General features: G+C 39.7%; 1 protein-coding gene across 1 annotated transcript in view; it reads right to left on the minus strand.

The window, feature by feature from the left end:
* Window positions 1-17,643: 17,643 nt before the first annotated feature.
* Window positions 17,644-22,600, minus strand: part of LOC111146666 (carbonic anhydrase 13) — a 32,759-nt gene continuing 27,802 nt past the window's right edge. The window contains exon 7 of the mRNA XM_022502312.1: window positions 17,644-19,296. Coding sequence (XP_022358020.1) covers window positions 19,177-19,296 — 120 coding nt within the window. The 3' untranslated portion in view covers window positions 17,644-19,176. The remainder of the gene's footprint in view (window positions 19,297-22,600) is intronic.

The raw sequence follows: 22,600 nt of genomic DNA on the forward strand, positions 1-22,600 counted from the left end.
TGGGGCTCCATCCCAGCACTGTGGGACTCAATCCCCGCACCCTGGAATCACGACCTGAGCCTAAGGCAGACGCTTAACCCACTCAGCCATCCAGGCGCCCCTACTTTGTTCTTATACAAGAAAGCAGTAACCTGATTTCTCTAGAATCCTAAAGCTAGAAAAATCCTGTTCATGCTCCCATGACTTTTTTTTTTTAAATAAAATATGTTTTTGGATTCCCCTAATTGTGGGAATAGCCTCTGAGGAATGGAGGCATGTGGGTGATGGAGGGTTATACAGTTGACCTAAGGGAAGAAAGCCAAACTAAGCAAGGCAGTAGGTTGTCTTTAATGAAATCTCCCATCCTTGGAGGCAGCAGTGTAGTCTTGACCCAATAGAAAACCTAGACTTGAATGAGGACTGAAGAAAGAATACAAGCTTGTTTCCAAAGGCCACTGTGAATCTCAATAAGAATGAGGCAAGCGAAAGAGAAGGAGGGTGTGGTAAAAATGACAAAGAGAACTTTGTAAGTAAGTTTCTGATAAGAAAACTTTTAATAAATAAGGCCTCCACATCCACTGATAGAGTGTAAGCATTGCTTAAGACCTCAATCTAGTCCATTTCCTTTGCAAAGAAGAACAACATTCACAGATGAGACTCTATCCCATTTGAAAATATAGGAAAGGGGCACCTGTGTGGCTCAGTGGGTTAAAGCCTCTGCCTTTGGCTTGGGTCGTGATCTCAGGGTCATAGAATCGAGTCCCGCATCAGACTCTGCTCAGTGGGGAGCCTGCTCCCCACCCCCCTTCTCTCTCTCTGCCTGCCTCTCTGCCTACTTGTGATCTCTGTCTGTCAAATAAATAAATAAAATCTTAAAAAAAGAAAACATAGGAAAGGATGACATATTTATAGAAGTGAAGGGTGACCCAACATTAAGCAAACTTGACTCCAGGATATTTACATCCAAATTTGCTTCCACCTGGGGCCACTTTCCCTGGTTTTGTGCTAAATAGAGGTATACAACAGAGAGCGCATACAAAAACGTTTACTATTAGTGAATATTTCCTCAGCCTTCTTTCCCCTGGCAGCGGCACATACAGGGCCCGGTGGAATCTGTATGTGCCCAGAGGATTAAGCAACATCCATAGCAGGTGGCAGAGATGCCCCCGGAGGGAATGGTGGCCAGAAGATGCACCTGGGGGAGGAGAGAAAACTGTAAGAATAGAACAAAGGACACCATGAGTCGACCTGTCTTATTCATGAGCACCAATGAGACATTCCCTGGAAATATAGAAGTAAAGGAGGAGTGGGAGTCTTTGGAAAGTATTGGAATCTGGCACTAGCAGAAGGGAGTAAAGCATGATTACGCGTTTTAAAGACCGGTGGTGCCAGATCTGGCCCCAGTCCACACCCTGGAAGGTAAATCGGCTTTTCTTTTCCAGCAGCACCACCTGGTGGTTAACAGGAGGAACAACTCATGGCTGTCCAACTCCCTATTTCACCCTTTACAGAGATTATCCTCACATAAACTTTTCAGTTTAGATTTTCTTTAATACCTGTAAAAATGCTCTCATTCTTCTTCTGCGTATTCTCCCTTTCAAACACCATTTACTGCAAGAACATCGTTTCCCTTCTCACCATCCTCTCCTGTGCTTCCTTTCTCTTCATGTCTCACTCGGCAGTGCTCTGGAAGATACGGAGTCCGGGGCAAAGCGCCCACCTGAGTTTGGAAATATGGCATCTATTAAACTGAGTGAAAGTCTTTGAGTGAATCAACTACTTGACAGTAAATGTATACCTTTGAACACTGCATGAAAACTTTTAGGAGCCTTTTGAATTACTAAAGCACTACTGAAAATAGTCTGTGAATATGTATGTTGCTGCATCAACTCACATCTGGAAGACTGCAATATCTTTTTTAAAGTTTCCTGGGGTGCCTGGGTGGCCCCGTCAGTTAGGGAGTTAAACAGCTGTCTTTAGCTCAGGTCATGACCTCAGGGTCTGGGGATTGGGCTCCTGCTTAGTGGGGAGTCTTCTTGTCTCTCTCCCTCTGCCCTTCCCCCAGCTCAAGCTCTCTCCAGAGCTCGCTCGCTCTCTCTCAAATAACTAAGTAAAATCTTTTTTAAAAAATATTTAAGAAACAACGCACACTGTATAGAGTAACAAAACTGACATGTAATTTTACACGTGGTTTTCTACAGAAGCACAAAACTAATCCAGAAAACCAAAGATTATATTGTGAATCTCTGTTATTTTATTTATTTTTCTTATTGAGATATAACTGATGTAACATTGTATAAGTTTTGAAATGTACAATGTGTTGACTTAATACATTTATATATTGCAGTATGATTCCCACCTTAGATACGCTAACACCACTCTCACATTACATAATTATTACTTTTTCTGCGGTGAAAACATTTAAGGTCTAAGCTTTAAGCAGCTTCAAGTTGTAAAATACAGCCCTGTTGACTTTTCATCACTAGACTGTGAATCAGATCTCCAGAACATATTCATCTTCCAGAAGTAAACTTTGATGAGCTATACTATTTTAAATTTTTAAAAAATTTTTTAACTTTTCAAACTGTGTTGTTTTAAATATGGATGAAAATATATTCATTTGTTCACTGAATAAATATTTATAGATGTCTAGCATGTGCCGATCACTATTTAGATGCTAGAAACACTGGCTAACAAAATAAAAACCCTGTTCTTAGGAAGCTTACATTCTAGTATGAGCGGTGGACAGATGACATTAGAAATAAAAACCATTATGTTAGGTTAAGTGCAGTGACAAAAACAGCCAAGCAAGGTAAGGAGAAAGAGAGTAACAGGGGGCTAATTCAGCAAGTAGGGTCAGGGAAAGCCTCTTTGAGGAGGTGACACCGGAATGATTAAGGAAGTGATCTGTGAAGAGATCAGGGAAGGCCATTCCAGGTGAAGAGAATCTCAAATGTGAAGGCATGAAAAGGCCCGTTGGCAAAATAGCGAGCGTCTGCCAGGGAGTGCAAGGGGTGGGACACTGGAGGAGAGCGGGGACAAAGGCAGCCGGCACAGATTACACAGCCCTCGGAGCCATTGTCAGGGCTTTGACTGTTATCCAGAGCCAGAGGAAGTCACTAAAGCGTGGAGCTCAAGGCAATGAAGCCCTTTGAGCTACTTTTTCAAAGACTCACTCTGGCTGCTGTATGGGGAAGACTGTGGGGACAAGTCCAGAGCCAGGAGACCAGTTGGGAGCCATACATTAAGAGCAGAGTCTGTAGCACTTGCTAACACGTTAACATGGTTTAAAGAGAGGAGTGAGATATGATTGTGTTGTGAGTAACCAGTGGTGCCATATAAGGGATGAGATGGGATGGGGCGGCTGGGTGGCTCACTCGTTGGGTGTCTGCCTTGGGCTCAGGTCATGATCCCAGCATCCTGGGATAGAGCCCCATATCCACTGGGCTCCCCACTCAGTGGGAAGCCTGCTTCTCCCTCTCCCACTCCCTCTCCCACTCCGCCTGCTTATGTTCCCTCTCTCGCTGTCTCTCTCTGTCTCTCTCTGTCAGATAAATAATTAAAATCTTTAAAAAAGAAAAAGAGAGAGAGGGAGAGAGATGAGATGAGAGCCCTGGGAGAGTGGGGGTTGCAGGGAAGAACACAGGAAGGCACGTGGACTTGAGGAATCTGTGTAGAAATGTTCGTTGTGAGATGTGTCAGGAATCCCATGGAGTTGTCTTCTAGGCAGTTGGATGTATTAGAATTTCAGGGAGAAGCTGGGGCTGGAGATACAAATATGGGTATCATCGGTATATTTAAATGTTGTTTTAAGTCATGGGACTAGAAAAAAATCACCCAGAGAGAAGGTGAAATGAAGGGAGAGACTAGAAAAAAGCACCCGGAGAGGAGGGAAGAAACCAGGAAGGGTGTCTCAGAAGAAAAGTGAAGAGATAGAACACATGCATGTACATGCCTGTGGGGGTGTGTGTGTAGGTGTGAATGTGTATATGTATCTATGTGTGAATGTATGTGTAACTATCCAGTGTATTCATGTCTAGTAAATAATTAAATTCATAACTGAGAACTTAGTATTTCTCTGATTCTTTTTTTAAAATGTTTTATTTATTCATTTGACAGACAGAGATCACAAGTAGGCAGAGAGGCAGGCAGAGAGAGAAGAGGAAGCAGGCTCCCTGCCGAGCAGAGAATCCAACTCGGGGCTCAATCCCAGGACCTTGGGATCATGACCTGAGCTGAAGACAGAGGCTTTAACCCACTGAGCCACCCAGGCATGCCACATTTATTGTTTTTAAAGGAAACTGTGTTTTTGGTTCCAGGATAGGACGTTTGAGAAGATGACATTGAATTTCTTTTTTTTTTTTTTTAAAGATTTTATTTATTTATTTGACTGACAGAGATCACAAGTAGGCAGAGAGGCAGGCAGAGAGACAGGAGGAATCAGGCTCCCTGCTGAGCAGAGAGCCCGATGTGGGGCTCGATCCCAGGACCCTGGGATCATGACCTGAGCCAAAGTCAGAGGCTTTAATCCACTGAGCCACCCAGGTGCCCCTATTTCTCTGATTCTGTGCCACCAAGACTAAAGGAGAATAAAGAAAGGTAGGAGAGAAGAAGATATTTTGTTGGCTTTGATTTATGACTTAATTAGAGAATATTCGCATATAAGCTTTCCTAAATGAAGTTATTACAGAACAATAGCATGTGATTAAATTTTGCCAAGACATTTGAAAGATACTGTCTGACCTGGTGATAAAATGACACATTTATAATAAACATCAGTTATAGGGACTAATTAGAGAATTAATCTGTAATTGGACATCAGCAATTAATAGATATGAGAGAGTTCCTTTATTAAAAATATTTCAATATTTAAACCTTCTCAATCTTACTGATTTTTAAGAAAGATACATTTTCACTGGATATGACAAGGAGTTCTTGCTTGGATAGGAATGAAATGTATCCTCATTGTAAGGAAAATAAAGATAGCTCTCTTTTCCTTTTTTCCTAAATATTGGCTAGAAAGCCAGATTTGGCTCTGTGTTTTCTTAATAGAATCCTTTAAGTAAAAGAATAACTGGGGCTCAAATTTCACACTCCTGTGACCAGTGAGCAAATTCAGCTTAAACTGTGCCTCTGTGTAGCTGCGAAGCACACAGAACCCTCCATTGTTTAAGGAAGGAGTGCTTCAAGCTTGTGTTTGTCCAAGCTCCAGTTTCTACAGGGAAAAACACAGAAAGTATATCAACCACACAAAAAATAAAAGGAGCAAATAGATGTGGATTTAAGAACTGTTTTTCCACTGCTTGATCTCAGGATGTCCGAGGGACAGATGGAGAAACCCAAGCCAGAAGAGTCGCTGTGCCAAGAGAGAGGGGCTCTGTGAGGGACATGATATTCAGGAGACCCCTGGGGATCAGGGCTCCAGGAGTTTCATGCATCCCAAAGATTTTCATTATGTAACAACCCTGAAAATTGTCTTCAGAAGTTTTTATCACTGCACGACGGCTGCTTAGTCATGGATTAGTGATCCGTCTGACTCATATTTCTCACAGCCAGTGCCACTATCTGCATCCCTGATTTCATTCTTCTGCTTCTCATCCCAGCTGGCTGAGAAAACAGTGCATTTACCTACATCAAAAGCCAAAGTTTCCCTAAAAGAAAATTCCCATGAAAAGAAACAGGATGAAACAAAGAAACTATAGGGCTGTATTGAATTCTTGTAGGTACGCTGTCTCATTTTCTTTGTGTTCTTTTTTTACCCATTCAGTGAGTAGAAAGTACCATTTTCAGTCCTTGGGGAACTTTTCTGAGACCTTCCCAACAAAAACTTGAGAATAAGGAAAGTAAGTTTAAAATTCTGTATATCAGGGCCACCTGGGTGGCTCAGTGGGTTAAATCCTCTGCCTTCGGCTCAGGTCATGATCTCAGGGCTCTCTGCACAGCAGGGAGCCTGCTTCCTCCTCTCTCTCTGCCTGACTGTCTGCCTACTTGTGATCTCTGTCTGTCAAATTAAACAAAAAAAAAAAAACACTGTATATCAGCGAAAGAGCTCTAAGTGTTGGGCTTTGTAATCTGTACATTATCGGTAAAAACAGACATGTTAAGACTCTCCTTAAAGGGCAGAATGGCCCTCAGATCTGAAACTCTTACTGGGTGAATGCTGACACGTTGAAAGAAAGGATGTACCAACTAGGGAAAAGGTTGATTTGTCACACACAAAAAAAGTTAGAAAATGAAAACTACAAAGGTATATAATAATAGGGGTTATCCAAACATGACCCAATGTTGAGAAAACATTTGCCAACAGATTGAGTATTTTAGTTTTCCTGGCAAAATTATCTATATTTTGGAGATAATGGCTGGGAGGTACAGCCAACAAAATTCTATTTTTATCATCTCACTTAGAAATTCACCCCTTTTAGTGAGATGGTTGTGTTAAACTATTCCAGGTCTACTGATATAAGACTTGTACTTCTATTTATCTTCTTTGTCCCGAATTCCATACTCGCTGAGCAAACATGATTTGGTATCCTTTGTGTGATGACCTTCCTAGTGGAATTCAATAGATGTTCTTTGAATGTAGTCATGTGCTCTGAGTGTTTCAGCTCATATCAGATGCAGACAACATTCTATAAATTGATAACTTGACTTTGTTGCTTTATACTATCAAATTTGTGACCTCACTTATTATGAGTCTGCACCTGAAAAGGGGATTCACTGCAGTAACAAAGTAGACTTCTAACCTTGCAGATTTGAAGGCTTGGCTCCAGACCTGGAGAACTTTATTAAGGTATATTAACTTAGGAGACTCCTTAGAAAGTAGCCATCTGACCTACATGTAGCCATGCATACCCTCTTGCATTGCTATGACCTGGCAAGAAAGCTGTGTTGTAACTCGTGTGCCAAGATAGGTTATTGCTCTTTTCCAAGAGAAGAAGCAAGAATTGGAAGGCAGGGCCCTGGGGAAGTAACACCCTAAGGGTAGAAGAGAAGAAGGGAAGGGAAAGTTCAATCGATCTAAAAGATGAAACTGGGAAAGGATAAAGAATCCTGGAGTTCATGGTCAGAACCATCCCATAATACACAAAAGGGAAAAGACAAAGGGCTGAGCGGAAATTTTTCAAAATTGAGGGCTTACAGCAGGAGGAATGACAGCTTGCTAAGAGCAGGAGTAGGTAGGAAATTTCCATCAGCAGAACCCATGGAACTATGAGGCTGGGACTTCAGGTGACTACAGTAAGTCATTTGGACTTGAGTTCAAGAGGCGAACCCAAACTTAGAGGAAATTACATTGTTCCTTCAGCACCTAAAGAGAAATGAGTGCATTTCTTGTTTGGCCTTAGATCTGATGTTGGGAAGTAAGGAGGACATCTAGAAGTAATTGAAGTAGCATGAGTAATCCCATGTCAAATAATGTGAGACTGTGTGACTAGAATTTACCTTTTTATATCTCAGTAATATGTGTGCATATCCACATCTGGTTTTATTTTAGCATTAATAGAACTTAACTATTGTTTACTAGATCTGATCACAACTTTCTTACTTATTTATTTAGGATGGGATCCCAATCATGGCATTGTCCACGGGGTCAACTCTAAATCCTTTTGGTCTTGGGACCCTTTACTCTTGAAAGTTACTGAAGACCCCAAACAACTTTTGTTACTGTGGGTTATAGCTATTGATAGTCACTGTATTAGAAGTAAAAGTGAGAAATTATGAAGTATTTATTTATTGGGGCCCCCGGGTGGCCCAGTGGGTTAAAGCCTCTCCCTTTGGCTCAGGTCATGATCCCAGGGTCCTGGGATTGAGCCCCACATCAGTCTCTTTGCTCAGTAAGGAGCCTGTTTCCCCCCCACCCCTGCCTGCCTCTCTGCCTACTTGTGATCTCTGTCTGTCAAATAAATAAATAAAATCTTTTTTTAAAAGTGTTTATTTATTACTTCATTTCAAGATGATGGATTCATATAATGAATAATAAATGAACATCACAGATTTTATGAAAATAATGTTTTATAAAACAAAAAATGTAATGAGTGCCACTTGCAGTTTTGTAAATCTCTTTAATATCTGGCTAAATAGAAGACAGCTGGATTCTTATATCTGTTTCTACATTTAATCTGTCATGATAAGCTGTTGTGTTTGAACTACTTGAAGGAAATCCAGCTTCACACAGATTCGTAGCTGGAAAATGGAAGAGTTGAGGCGCCTGGGTGGCTCAGTTGGTTAAGTGTCTGCCTTTGGCTCAGGTCATGTTCCCAGGGGCCTGGGATTGAGCCCCGCATCCGGGTCCCTGCTCAGTAGAGAGCCTACTTCTCCCTCTGCCCCCAACCCCACTTGTTCCTACTCCGTCTCTCAAATAAATAAATAAATCTTAAAGAAAGAAAAGAAAGGAAGGAAGATAGAAAGGAAAGAAGGAAGGAAGGAAGGAAGAAAGGAAGAAAGAAAAAATGGAGGAGTATATTAAAAGCTTTTTTGGATAATTGTGGATATTCTTCTTTAGTAAAACACCAAAATTTAACAATATCTTCTTAAAATATTTTCTTAAAAATTACATAAAAGTAAACTGTATGAATAAACTCTTCATACTTTATTCTACTAAAATTTATGGGTCTATCTTGCATTGCAAATAGATATTTTATCTGTGCATGAATTTGTAACATCATGCACTGTTTATTTAGAAAATATTGGTTCACCAAGTTATGCATATCTTCAAAATGTTGGCATAATTTGTTATACAATATCAAAAAAAAATCACATTTAAAAAAAATTACCACTGCTCTCATCAAAAGTATCTTTAAGCATTGAGAAACTGGCATGCTTAAAGAGCAGATATGTTTTTCAAAATCCTAATTTTCCCTTTCAAGTTCTAATTTTATCATTGCCAACAAATGCCTTTAGTTGTTTTTCTTGAAATGAGAAGCTCACTTTGCTCATTTCCAAGAAAATATTTGCCATTTATCCAAGTCTGAATATCCAGTTTGTCAGTTGCTCTTTTAAGTAGAAATGATGCTCAGTGAAAAGAGTGTCAGGCTCTTGGCTGGCTCAATAAGTAGAACATGTGAGTCTTGGACTCATGGTCATGAGTTCAAGCCCCACATTAGACATAGAGCTTACTTAAAAGGAAAAAAAAAAAAAAAAAAGGATGTCTAACTCAATTTGCAACTCAAACCTTTGCATAAATGCTTTCCCGAAAGAAAACTGCAGCAGAAGTTCTCGCAAATTTTCCATTATGTTACACCAAATAGTAAAAGAATGTGTACTCAGGAATTGAGATTGACTATTAATGTCAACCTAATTTTCAATAATATGATTATAATTAATAATTTTTACTTAACAACAAGGACATTCTTAAGAAAAATTGGCATTTTAAAACTATACATGGCAGTAAAGAAAAAAATAACTATGGTCACCATTACTGCCACAGCCTCAATTCATGCTAAGAAACAAGCAATTTTAACCATCAGTGCAAATGTCAAAGCAGTGGAAAAGGCAATGGCGGACAGGCACAGAATGAGAGAGAGAACCCCAGGTAGGCTCCATGCCCATCAAGGAGCCCGACAGACAAAGGGCTCAATCCCACAGCCCCAAGATCCCGTCTGAGCCACCCAGCTGCCCCATTATATTTTGGTAGTATTATAAAATAATTTTTACTTCACTGACCCCCTGGAAGTGTCTTAGGGGTCCTGGGGGTCTGCAAAGCATTTTGAGCCTCGCTGGTCCATAGCACAGGTTATGGAAGAAAATTATCTGTTTGTCCAGATGATGGCACTAGAAGATGGAAAGAAAGGAAAGAAGAGGAAAGAAAGGAGGACTGTGGCCCTAACAAGGAAGGGCATGATGTGTTTGGAGACCCTCCTGAGGGAGGGTGTGCCCATTTAATCACAATGCAACAACTATAATATATACCTCCACCCCCATTTGTCTTGCATTACTTTCACAACTGATAAAATAACATTTCCTTAGGGAAAAAAATTGCTTGAGTTTTTAGATCAGTAACCTATGGGCACTTGTTATTTCATCAAAGAATGGATTCCAAGATGTGCTAATTTTACATGTAATCAGAGTACTTATTACTCATTCATGTTTTATTTATGTTATTTATTTATATTAAGTTTGTATTTATTTATTTATTTTTAAAGATTTATTTATTTCTTTTAGACAGGGCAAGGACAGAGGGGAAGAGAGAAAGTCTCAAGCAGACCGCTTGCTGAGCGTGGAGCCCCACTCAGGACTTGATAACACGACCACAAGCTCATGACTTGAGCAGAAACTAAAAGTTGGCTGCGTAACGGAATGAGCCATCCAGGTGCCCCTCATATGTTCCTTTATTAATGCTTTCAACAAATACTTCCTGAGTCACCTGTAAATACAAAGGCACTGTGAATCGTAGGCATAATCAATCCACATTGGTTGCTAGACAAAGAAGGCTGAGAGAGGTGAGGACGACAGCTAACAGAGACATCTCTGCCCCCTTGGAACTGGAGAGAAGCCAGCAACAAACAGCCACAATGATCAGAATCCCACGTCCACACGTGAGCCCTATGTGGAACACCGACTGAATTGGGTCCACAGGGAGCTCCTCCTCCCTGAAACTGCCAGGTTTTCCAGTTCCAGGTTGGCCCCCTCACTCTGCCAATCCCCATCCTTCCTCATTTCTGTGGAAAAGTATTGATTTATCACTGTATCAAAGCACTAGCAGGAAAACTTTTTAAAAAATCTTGTGCCCTTATTGAAATGTTGACCTTGCATTTGGCTTGAGAAATTTCATTCTCTTTTAAGTGGATAATGGTGATTTCCTAAAAGGTCTCAATGAGCTCGTGAGCTTTACTCTTTTCAGACTTCTCTTCAGCCATTCATTCAGTACAGAGTAGACATTTATTGTTTTTGCCACCCAGAATCTTTTCTCCCTTCCTCAGGTACTAGATCCCAGTTTCCTTTGCTGGAGCCAGTCCTCCTCTGTTCTTAGTCTGTGTGGCTTGGGAAGGGACCAATGTCACCTGCTTCCCCAAACCGATGTTCTGTCTGCTGGCCATGATGTCTTAATTAAGGATGAGTACATGACTCAATCTAGGCAAATGGGAATGAAATCCAGAAAATTTGCTGACGTTTTTGAAGAAAGAAGCTCTCCTTTACTGTTGGTATGATTTACAGGTGGTTTAGGTACAGAGGTGCAGGCTTCCAACCCTCCATTACGAAGGGACAGCCTGACTGCTAACGGATCCCACAGAAGTAGAGACAGCCAAGAAGGAGGGATATTGAGGCCTGATCTTAGCCCCAGCTTCACATTACTGCTTTAGCCCTGTAGTGTTAGAGTTCCTATTGTTCTCAGATAGAAGAGTCTTCACTGATAATATCTCCCCACCCCCTAGTACCAAATGCAAATCTACACAGAGAACTAGATAATCCAGTTTCCAAAATATCACACTTACAAATCTTCATGCCTTTATTAATTTATCCAGAATTAATTTTTCCATCTTCTCCATGTTTCCTTATCACTCTACAGATAGCTGAACTTAAAATACTTAATAACATTTCATATGTTGCAATTTATTTTTCTACTCATCTTAGATTTTGAGCTAAGAAAAGTAGCCATGTCTTAATCATCCTTACATCTCTAGTACCTAATAAAACATTTACCACCTATGTCTGACAAATTGTGCTCAAATTAAATTTCCAGAGTCAGAGAGAAGTTTAACAAAGGTCTACTTTGGAGACTTCCAGCCCAACATCAGTCATTTGCTTGAATGTGCATAATAGAGATCCCAGACCTTGGTGCCCCAGGTGGTTTTAAGCTCATTTCTCCTTGGATCCATTCCTGGACCTTTCCACTGATTTGCTCTGTATGACAGAGGGGAGGATTTCTCATATTTTCACATTATCTGTCATCTGGCTAGATGGGCATTAATGGAATTTGGAGGACAAAATAAAAGGAGAACCCAGAGTATTTCTCCCCTTCTCTCTGCCTCAAACCAGGTCTCAGGTAATGGCTGTGTCTCTAAAAATTAACCAGATCCTGCTATTCAGACCTACTTTAGTGCCTGCTTCACTTCATCTGGGTTGGAGCATGGCTCCATGGTTCCTGAGCTCTAGAAATATTGCCATGGCTCCTGAGCTCTAGAAATATTGCCTCCTTCTAAGGAAGGTGAGAGCATAGAAATAAGCAATCTGCTCTTGCTTATTTCTAGGTTGCCTCACTGTCCTTTTGGTTTCTCACCAGCTTCCCTTGCCTGTATAATCAATTCCAGCCATAGGTTCATCTGATCTCATTGTGATACAATGAGTTGACAGGAACTAGGGTTTCCCTGCTTGTTAAAATTCCCCTCTAGGAAGGTAGAGGTGAGTTTCTAGCCACACCAGAAAAATCTCCAAGTAACTCAATTCAGTAAACTGTTTTTTAAGTCAAAGCTTAATTCACATAAAATTTAATCAGTTAAGTTAATAAAAATATCAAAATTTTTGAGTTAGCGTATGGCAGCATATATTTAATTTTTGTTGCAAATATACAGTACTTTATGTTTCCGCTATGGACAAAGTATGTTGCAGAAAGAACAAACACATTGAACCTTAATTCATTGGGGTCTCAGATTGCATAAACTTCTTATGAACTTCTGAGACATCCTCTAACAAAGTTTCATCACTAGTTTCCTCATGGTTAACTGGAAATTGTTTCTGTCCATTTAATTCACAGAGATGCCCATTGACATGCACTAATGACATAATGCATCAACTAATGCATTCTATTCACCATAGGTTTGCTGTACATCAGTTGTGGGGTGAGGTGTCAGGGTATAAGTAAGTATGAGACCTGTAGCCAAAATTGTGAAGTAGTTGGAATTCACCTAACACTCAGGTAATTGGCTGTCTTGTATTATGTTAACATTCCTTCTGTCACAGACTCTATTCCCACCAAAACCTATCTCATCCAAAGATCAGTTACCTTCAAGTGCAAATGACTGGTGGCAACTTAAACAATTATCCTCTGAGAGGAGTATGCATTTTGATGGGTATTGAAATCTTAATATAAAAAATTTAATCTTCTTCGGTAGGATTTGAATTGAGAGCAAGTTGTAGTTATCCAAGGCCCAGGATGCCTTCCCAGCCTCTGTAATAAGACCACTATTTCTTGGCCTACATTTTTGGCAGCCCCACTCTGAAGTATTAAAATTTTTTTTACTAAATATTCTATTCCATTGCCGCTTACGGTGAAATGTGTATAGGTAAAGCTACATTTTCAATAACTTGTGTTAGAAATAAAGGAGTTCCTTATGAACAGCTCAGTGAGTATTTCAAGATGTATCTTCTTCTTCCTCTTTCTTTCCTTCCTGTTCCCTCCCCTTCCAGGTCCTTCCCTTCCCTCCTCTTCAGGAGTCAAAACAGCCCAGCACAGGATATTACAGCCCAAGCTGAGTGAGAAGGGTATCCATGCAATGTGAGGATGAGAGGCTGGAGATGGTGATGGGATACTGGTTACATACAGAACTGGCCAGATAAATAAAGTGTTAAGGACAATGGAAATCTGGTTTCTTACTTTTGGAAAAGAGAATTACAGATATGGAAACAGGATGGGGCACCTAGAGGGCTCAGTCAGTTAAGCAGCTGACTCTTGGTTTCAGCTCAGGTTGTGATCTCAGGCTCTTGAGATCAAGCCCCACATCATTCCCTGAGCTCAGCAAAGGGTCTGCTTGAGGATTCTCTCCTTCCACCTCTCCCCCCAACTCGTGCTTTCCCTCTCTCTCCCTAAAATAAATAAATAAATCTTTTTAAAAAATATACAGAAACGAAGAACTAGAATGAACCCTGAAGTGTTGTATTGAAATTGGACATATGAGTGTGATATTGATAAATATAGAAATATAGGTGTTGAACCTGTATATACACACTATGTTTGTGTATGTGTGTGTGTACACATTCCCAACTTCTGTCCATGTAGAGGATCTAGGAGTAGTAACACTCCAGCAGAAATGAAATCATCTAGTATCCAGACTGGTTTTCTCAATACTATTCTCCACTAAAAGAAGCTAGGATTTCTTAAAGAAATGGTAGATCTCAAGCCTGGGGAAGGGAAAGACTGAGATGAGCCAGGAACATCAAACTGCTGTCAGAAAGTTAGGAAACAGGGACATGTCAAAAGGACACCGAAGTCATCCTGAAAGTGCTCCTACTGACCAAATCAAGAAAAAATTGTGAATAAGAATTGATAAATGAGGTATTAGTGATAATAGCAATAATGGTAGTAACAGATTATAGCCCACTGAATAAATTAGGAATTGCTAAATCCATGCTAGAAATAAATTAATTAAAGATTTAATGAGGAACTGGGTATTTACATAGTCTCATTGCAAATCCTCACACAAATATTTGTTAATTTACAAAGGCTAATGGAGTAATTTTGCAATGGAGAAGCTTAGCAGACACTCTCTTAATCAAGGGATGAGAGTGAATATTCTCTATAAGAGGAAAAATCAAAATTGGTTGCTTAATACGATGGAATGAGAAGAGCTCAGCATCCAGTATTGCTTTTGTGATATTCCTGCCAATGGTATATAACCTGACTCTAATCACAAGGAAACCTTGAACAAACCCATATTGGGGAGGGGGGGAACGTTCTATAAAATAATTGGCTTATAATCTTCAAAAATGTTAAGGTAATGGAAACCAAAAGACTAAAGGATGGTGCCCAACTGAAGGAAACATGACAGCATGAACAAGCTACTCTCAAATGGATTAGGTGGTAATAATAATGCATGTTAATCTTATGATACAGCAGTTGCACTGCTAAGTATTTAATCTTATGGTTTTTTTTTTTGTTTTGTTTTGCTTTGTTTTTTCTTCAAGTTTTTATTTCAATTGCCGTTTGTTAACCTACAGAGTAATATTGGTTTCAAGTGTAGGATTTAGTGATTCATCACTTACATACAACACCCAGTGCTCATCAACCATTTAACACACTTAATCCCCACCAGCCATTTAACACACACCCCCTACCTTCCTCCCTTCCAGCAACCCTCAGTTTGTTCTCTATAGTTAAGAATCTGTTTTATGGTTTGCCTCTCTTTTTTTTCCCCCTTATGTTCATCTGTTTTGTTCTTAAACTCCACATGAGTAAAATCATATGGTATTTTTCTTTCTCTGGCTGATTTCCCTTAGCATAATACTCTCTAGCTCCATCATGTTATAGCAAATGGCAAGATTTCATTCTTTTTGATGGCTGAGTAATAGTTCATTGTGTATATATACCACATATTTTTTAACCATTCATCAGTCAGTGGACATTTGAGCTCTTTCCATATTGACTATTTTAGATAATGCTATAAATATCAGGGTGCACATATCCTTTTGAATTAGTATTTTTGTATCCTTTGGATAAATACTTAGCAGTGCAACTGCTGTATCATAAGGTAATTCTATTTTTAACTTTTTAAGGAACTTCCATACCATTTTCCAGAGTGGCTGCACCAGTTTGCACTTCCACCAACAGTGTAAGAGAGTTTTGCTTTCTCCATGTCCTTGCTAACACCTCTTGTTTCCTGTGTTGTTAATTTCAGCCATTCTGACTAGTGTGAAATGATATCTCATTGTGGTTTTGATTTGTATTTCCCTGATGATGAGTGATGCTGTGCATTTTTTTCATGTGTCTGTTGGCCATCTGGATGTCTTCTTTGGAAAAACATCTATTCATGTGTTCTGCCTATTTCTTTACTGTCCTTGTTTGTTTTGGGGGTGTTGAGTTTGATAAATTCTTTACAGATTTTGGATACTAACTCTTTATCAGACATCATTTTCAGATATCTTCTCCCATTCCATAGGTGGTCTTTCAGTTTTGTTGGTTGTTTTCTTTGTTGTGCAGAAGTGTTTTCTCTTGATTTTGTGTCAACAGTTCATTTTTGCTTTTGTTTCCCTAGCCTCAGGAGATGTGTCTAGTATGAAGTTGTTATAGCCCAGGTCAAAGAAGTTACTGCCTATGTTCTCCTCCAAGATTTTGATGCTTTCCTGTCTCACATTTAGGTCTTTCATCCATTCTGAATTTATTTTGGAGTATGATGTAAAAATGTGGTCCAGTTTCGTTCTGCATATTGCTGTCCAGTTTTCCAAACAGCATTTATTGAAGAGACTGTCCTTTTCCCATCGGATATTTTTCTTGCTTTGTCAAAGATTAGATGACCACATAGTTGTGGGTTTGTTTCTGGGTTTTATATTCTGTTCCTTTTATCTGTTTATGTGTAAGTACCATACTGTCTTGATCACTAGAGCTTTATGATACAATTTGAAGTCTGCAACCATGATGCCTTCAGCTTTGTTTTTCTCTTTCAAGATTTCTTTGTCTATTCAAGGTCTTTCATGGTTCCATACAGATGCTAGGGTTATTTGTTCTAGTTCTGTGAAGAATGCTGGTGGGATTTCAGTAAATGTGTAGATTGTTTTGGGTAGTATAGGTGTTTTAACAATATTTGTTCTTCCAATCTGTTAGCATGGAATGTTTTTCCATTTCTTTGCATCATTTTCAATTTCTTCCATAAGTATTTTATAGTTTTAGGAGTATAGATCTTCTAAGCTTATTCCTAGTAATAATATAATAGCCAAATAATAATAGCTTATTCCTAGCTATCTTATGGTTCTTGGTGTGATTGTAAATGGCATCAATTTCTTGATTTCTCTTTCTGCTCGTTCATCACTGGTGTATAAAAATGCAAAGGATTTCTGTACATTGATCTTGTTTCCTGTGACTTTAATGAATTTGTGTATTAGCTCTAGGAATTTTTTGGTGGAGTCTTTTGGGTTTTCTACATAGACTATCGTGTCATCTGCAAATAGTGAAAGTTTAACTTCTTCCTTGATGATGTGGATGCCTTTTATTTCTTATGTTTGTTTTAGCTATATTGTAGTTGTGTAGGAAAATGTCCTCAATCGTAGAAAATATATACTAAAGTTTGTGCGATGATAGAGCAAAAGCAGTTGGTGACTTACTCTCAAGTAATTCAGAAATAAATGTACTGTGTTTGCATTTTTTCTGTGAGTTTGAGATTATTTTCTACATAAAAAAGTGTAAAAATATAATCTCATTCTGTGTCTTGTATATATGGGCCCCTGATACAGTTCAAAGTTTGTCTCATTTTCTTTATTGTGATTGAATCCAACTTAAATTAAAATACAAAATGTTTAATGAACATAAATCCAATACATGTGTGGGAAACAAAAGAGATCTATACTAGTATTTATACTCTTCAATCTTTTTAAGAGATAACAACTGCAGCATATACTTAGATCTTTCGCCCCTATGAGATAGATAAATTAACAGTCTTCAAGAGAATCAGTGCTGTGTAGACATTTCTAGTCTACTAAAGTCCAATTTGTAGCACAGACCGATGCAATACTGTAGCAGAAACCATAAATTACAAAGTAATAACTCTCACACAAAGTAATTACAATCCTCATTACACTACCCTTCCAAAAGAACAATGTACTTTCTCTGAGGAAACAGACTTCTTTCTCCCACCAGGATAGTTCAACATGCCTTCCCAAACTAAAGAAACACCCTTCCATTCAACACTGGTATTTTTAAAACCATTAAAACATCTGGTTACACAAGTAGATTTAATAATTATACCTTTCAGAAGAAAGCATTTTTAAGAGATAAATTTATTTTACTTGCATTTAAAAAAAGCATTTTTAAGAGATAAATTTATTTATTTTACTGATAGTGCATTTAATTACAAGCAGAAAGATAATCACCGAAGATATCAAATATCAAATAAAAACATTTTAAAACATTCAGTTCATTAAATAATTACTAGATGGCCATCTCCTGCAAGACTTAAGCTAGATGCTGTGAGAGAAAACAAAAACGACCAAGGTATCAGCATTAGACTTCAGGAGCTTATCTTCTGCAACTGAGTACAGCATTATTACACAATTTACTGATACTCAGCTATCCTATCAAGAAGACTATGGCAGAATAATTTGAATTATCAAAATCTACATCCAGAGGAGGAATAGTGTCTGAAACAAATTAACAAAAATCAAGGAAACTCGGCTAAACTTCTCTCAGATGACAGACGTGTACCGTATGTTCAAGTCTTATATGTGGTTAATAGTGTCACGGCACTTTCACCAGCAAGAGCAAAAGGACATTCACCACCCCCTTCACCAAAAACAAACAGAAATACACTAGGGACTATAGGTTAAAATGAATTACCAAGAGCCAACTTACAAAATTACTTTTGAGATTAAGGGACGTGCATAAAAGGGGAGATGGGCTTTGCCATGGAAATGGGTTGGAGGGTTTATGGATGGATTGTATGTTTATATGAGACCCAAGTAAATATTTTCCACCACTTGGCAGAACAGTGACCTACACAGGATTGATCCCTGTTCTGTTGACAAAACACAGGGAAAAAGTAAGCAACCTATCCATCAGGCCCTTGGGCTTCTCCACTTGCCTGGTACCTTCCAATCTGTTAGTTTTAAACCAATGCATCTAGTCAATTATTAACCTGTTTATCATTAACATTACTGCATGAATGTGATATAGGGCACAATTCATTAAAGTTTATACAGTCACTGATATCCTGAGGGATTCCCAACAAAACTGGATGGGTTAATTTTGAGCTATGGAGTAGACCCAGTGAGGATTATATCCCACCCCCAACCACGCTCATATTGTTCATCTAATTAAAGGTACCGTGCAATGGGGATCAACAACGTAATCAGAAAAAAAATTCATTTTAAAAGGAAATATCATCAACTTTTTATGAATTGTAATGATACCAAGACATTAAGCAGGCTCACTCGTGTAGAAAAAGATATCACAATCTTATCATTCTGGAGAAGATTTTAATTTTTTGACCAAACATTACTGAGAGATATGGCCGATTCAAACTCTAGGGCAAGGGAATATTTTTAATGGACTCAGAGGTTTTGCAACGCCTGCCATGTTTTCACGCAGGTTGAAGTAGATGCATGTCGTCGATCTCAACACACATCAAACAATGTTTACTGTTTGAATACCCATGAGTGCAAATATGAGATGGATGAGTTAAGTTAGCTTGATTACAGCGATCTGATCTTCCTTGTGGTGTTGAAGCTCAGAGCAAAATGGTACCCGTTAATCAGAATTCTAGGAAAGAGCTGTTAGGAGGGATTTTTGTGTTTTGTCTTCTCTTCACGGACCTGTTCGGGGTGGTCAGCTGGTGACAATTTTTAATGGAAAGAGGCTCTTACTTTTCGGCCCTTCAGAGGCTGTGGTGGGCGGTGATTGCTCAACAAAAAAGCCGCTGCCTCGCCCTCCGCCGTGCAGAGGAGAGTGCGGAATGTGGCCAGCTGTTGAAGAAAAGAACAGTGTTGGCTTCGGCACAGAAGGTCACACCCAGGTTGGTGAACTGCCCTCCACTGAAAGTTATGAAACATATAACCTTTCCTCTACCAGGAACTAAAATATATTACAGTAAAACTGTTCTAAATTATGAGTCATATATATAAGAAAACACCACTTCTGCTAAGTTCTCACCACTATACAAATACCTGTGGGTTCAAAAAATTAAGTACATAAGCACTCTTCATCTGAGGATAGAAGTAATATGAGGAAACAGTTAGAATGTGGTTCAAAGAGGACATGTCTAGGATTCAGAGAATGTCACCTACAAAGGCAAAACAGGACCATGGAAAGGTCACTGTACTGGCTTCCAGAAATAGGTCCCAGTCCCTGGTCTGGCATGACCAGTTGGGTGACCTTGGGTGCTGGTCTTCAGTTACCTCATCAATAAAGTGAAGCATTGGATTATATGTTCTCAATAGGTAATATTGGAATCATACCAAACACGTACTAGTACTCTAGTACCACAGAACCTCAATTTTCATGGCAACCTTGTGGTGTTCATCCTATAGAATATTGAGCTTTTAAGTACTGTTTTCCTTAAGCAATGATTTTGCTCTCACCATACTTGAGCCTTGAACAGCTAACTATGGTAAACGCTTGGATTGTTCAACCTCTGATAATGTTTAAATGCAATTCCAGTGATACAGGCATATTTCTCATCAAAAGGGCTTAAATTTTCTTATTACAAAAAAAATGCTGACTTGTCTTACAAACTCCATACAACACACAAAGTATCAAGAAGAAAATAGAAATTACTAGTAATCACATCACAAGATATAATCACAGTTAACATTATGGAGTATACCCTTCCAGATGTTTTTATATACACAAACACGTGAATGCACATACAATTTTTATTATAAAAATGGCTCAACTATCATGCTCTTTTGAAACCTTATTTTTTTACTTAATAGATATCCTATATATCTTTGTATGTCAATAAACATAAATCTACACTACTATTTTTTTAAAGATTTTATTTATTTGTTTGACAGAGAGAGAGAGATCACAAGTAGGCAGAGAGGCAGGCAGAGAGAGAGGAGGAAGCAGGCTCCCCACTGAGCAGAGAGCCCGACGTGGGGCTCGATCCCAGGATCCTGAGATCATGACCCGAACCGAAGGCAGAGGCTCAACCCACTGAGCCACCCAGGTGCCCCTACACTACTATTTTTAATTGCTGAAGTTTTCTACTCTAAGCATGTTATATAAATTATTTAACAATTCCTTGGTGAGTTAATACTATTTATCAAGATTTAGCACCGGTCTATAGTAGTAAAATGAAGACTGGGTAAACTAGCTGAATAATTCTACTTTCCTGAAAATGTTCACCAAAAATGCATTACCAATTAACTCAACTACGTTTCTGATGTTTCTTTTCCTATTTCGCTTGAGCAAAGACAAATTATTAAATTATTGAGAATAAAAGTCCTGCATTGGGCTCCCAGCTCAGTAAGGAGCTTCTCCCTCTGCCTGCCGCTTCCCCTGCTTCTGCTCTTTCTCCAACAACAACAACAAAAAAATCTTAAAAAAAAAGTCTCCATTCTCTAATCTGTGCTAGTCATTTAATTGCAGAATCAAGCAAATTCACACTAAGATAGGGATATCTGGGTGGCTCAGTTGGTTAAGCATCTGCTTTCACCTCAGGTCATGATCCCAGGGTCCTGGGATCAAGTCCCGCATCAGGCTCCTGCTCACTGGGGAGTCTGCTTCTCCCTCTACCCCTCCCCTGCTTGTGATCTCTCTCTCTCTCATGTAAATAAATAAATCTTTTTTAAAAATTCACACTAGGACACATCTATTACATTTCCATCATCACCATTTAGTTGAAGCCTAAAATATTTCTTGTACAGTACTAGCCAGGAGGGGAGGCAGAGGTGATGGAGGTCCTCCATAACTAGCAGGCAACGGTCTGTCAGCACACTCCACAGAGACAGGTTCATGCATCATATACAAGCAGCCATGTCTTTCCACAGGTGATACTTTGAGGGGTATAGATGGGCAAGATAAGACAAATATTTACAACCTACTATTATTCATATTTCATTAGACTGGATTATAGCTAGAGCCAGATGAGACTTGAATAATTCTCTGGGAGAGCCAAGCAGTGGAGGTAAATAAAATCTAACCTGTAGAGCCACAGGGAAAACACTCAGCCTTCTGCAGATCATGGGGATCAGGTCTGTCCAGAATGGCCTCTCCCGATGGCTGTGCAGGAATCCCAAGGCCTGAATCAGGGCACCAGCTTGCTGACCTCAGCAAGAACAGCTCACCTCCCAGTGACACTGCCCATTCCTCTGAAGAGGTTGTCTTTTGTTTTGTTTTGTTTTGTCTTTCAGATTTTATTTATTGGGGCACCTGGGTGGCTCAGTGGGTTAAGCCTCTGCCTTCGGCTCAGGTCATGATCCCGGGGGTCCTGGGATCAAGCCCCGCATCGGGCTCTCTGCTCAGCAGGGAGCCTGCTTCCCTTCCCCTCCCCTTTCCTTTTCTCTCTGCTTATTTTGAATCTCTCTTTGTAAAATAAATAAAAAAAAATCTTAAAAAAAAAAGATTTTATTTATTTATTTGAGAAAGAGAAAGGGAGAGCAGGGGTAGGGGCAGGGGAGAGAGAGAGAGAAGGAGCAGGGAAAGGGGCAGGGATTCCCAGGACCCCAGGACTGTGACCTGAGCCAAAGGCAGATGCTTAACTAACTGAGCCACCCAGGCGCCCCTCCCACCCTCCTTTGAGTCCTCTGCAAGTTGCTCATGGCTCCCTACCTCTGTAACACCTTAACCTCACTGGAATTTCTCTAGTTCTTTCTCTGACCTGTCTGTACATTTTGGTGAGATTCATTGAGCCTCTCCTGATGTCTCACCAAACTCCTTCCCTTTCTGGCTCTGGATCTCCCTCCCAATCACTCAGTCCGGCTACGTAGTGCTGCGTCTGCCAGTCCCTGCTCAGATCTGCTTCTCTTGGCTCTGGCGTCCTCCACCACCGCACTAACCTCCAACTGCACACCGCAGGCTGGCCCTTACCAGTCTCGCTGCTCTCTGGGCCCCTGGGCTCCTTGCAGACAGAAAAATCTGCCACTCTGTCACGAGGGCTGATATCATCTATACGAGTCCTGGCAGGAGTCTCCCCAGATGAGCCTGAAGGCTGAGGAGGGTGTGATCTGTTTTGCTGGTTTTCTTGGCTCTAATACTGAAATTTTAACGTCCTTATAGAGCAACCCCAGTAAGCAGAAATACCTTTTCTAATGTTTTGTAAATCGC

This window comes from Enhydra lutris, unplaced genomic scaffold (genome assembly GCF_002288905.1).
Source record: "Enhydra lutris kenyoni isolate GAN:26980312 unplaced genomic scaffold, ASM228890v2 scaffoldscaffold14, whole genome shotgun sequence".
Classification (NCBI taxonomy): domain Eukaryota; kingdom Metazoa; phylum Chordata; class Mammalia; order Carnivora; family Mustelidae; genus Enhydra; species Enhydra lutris.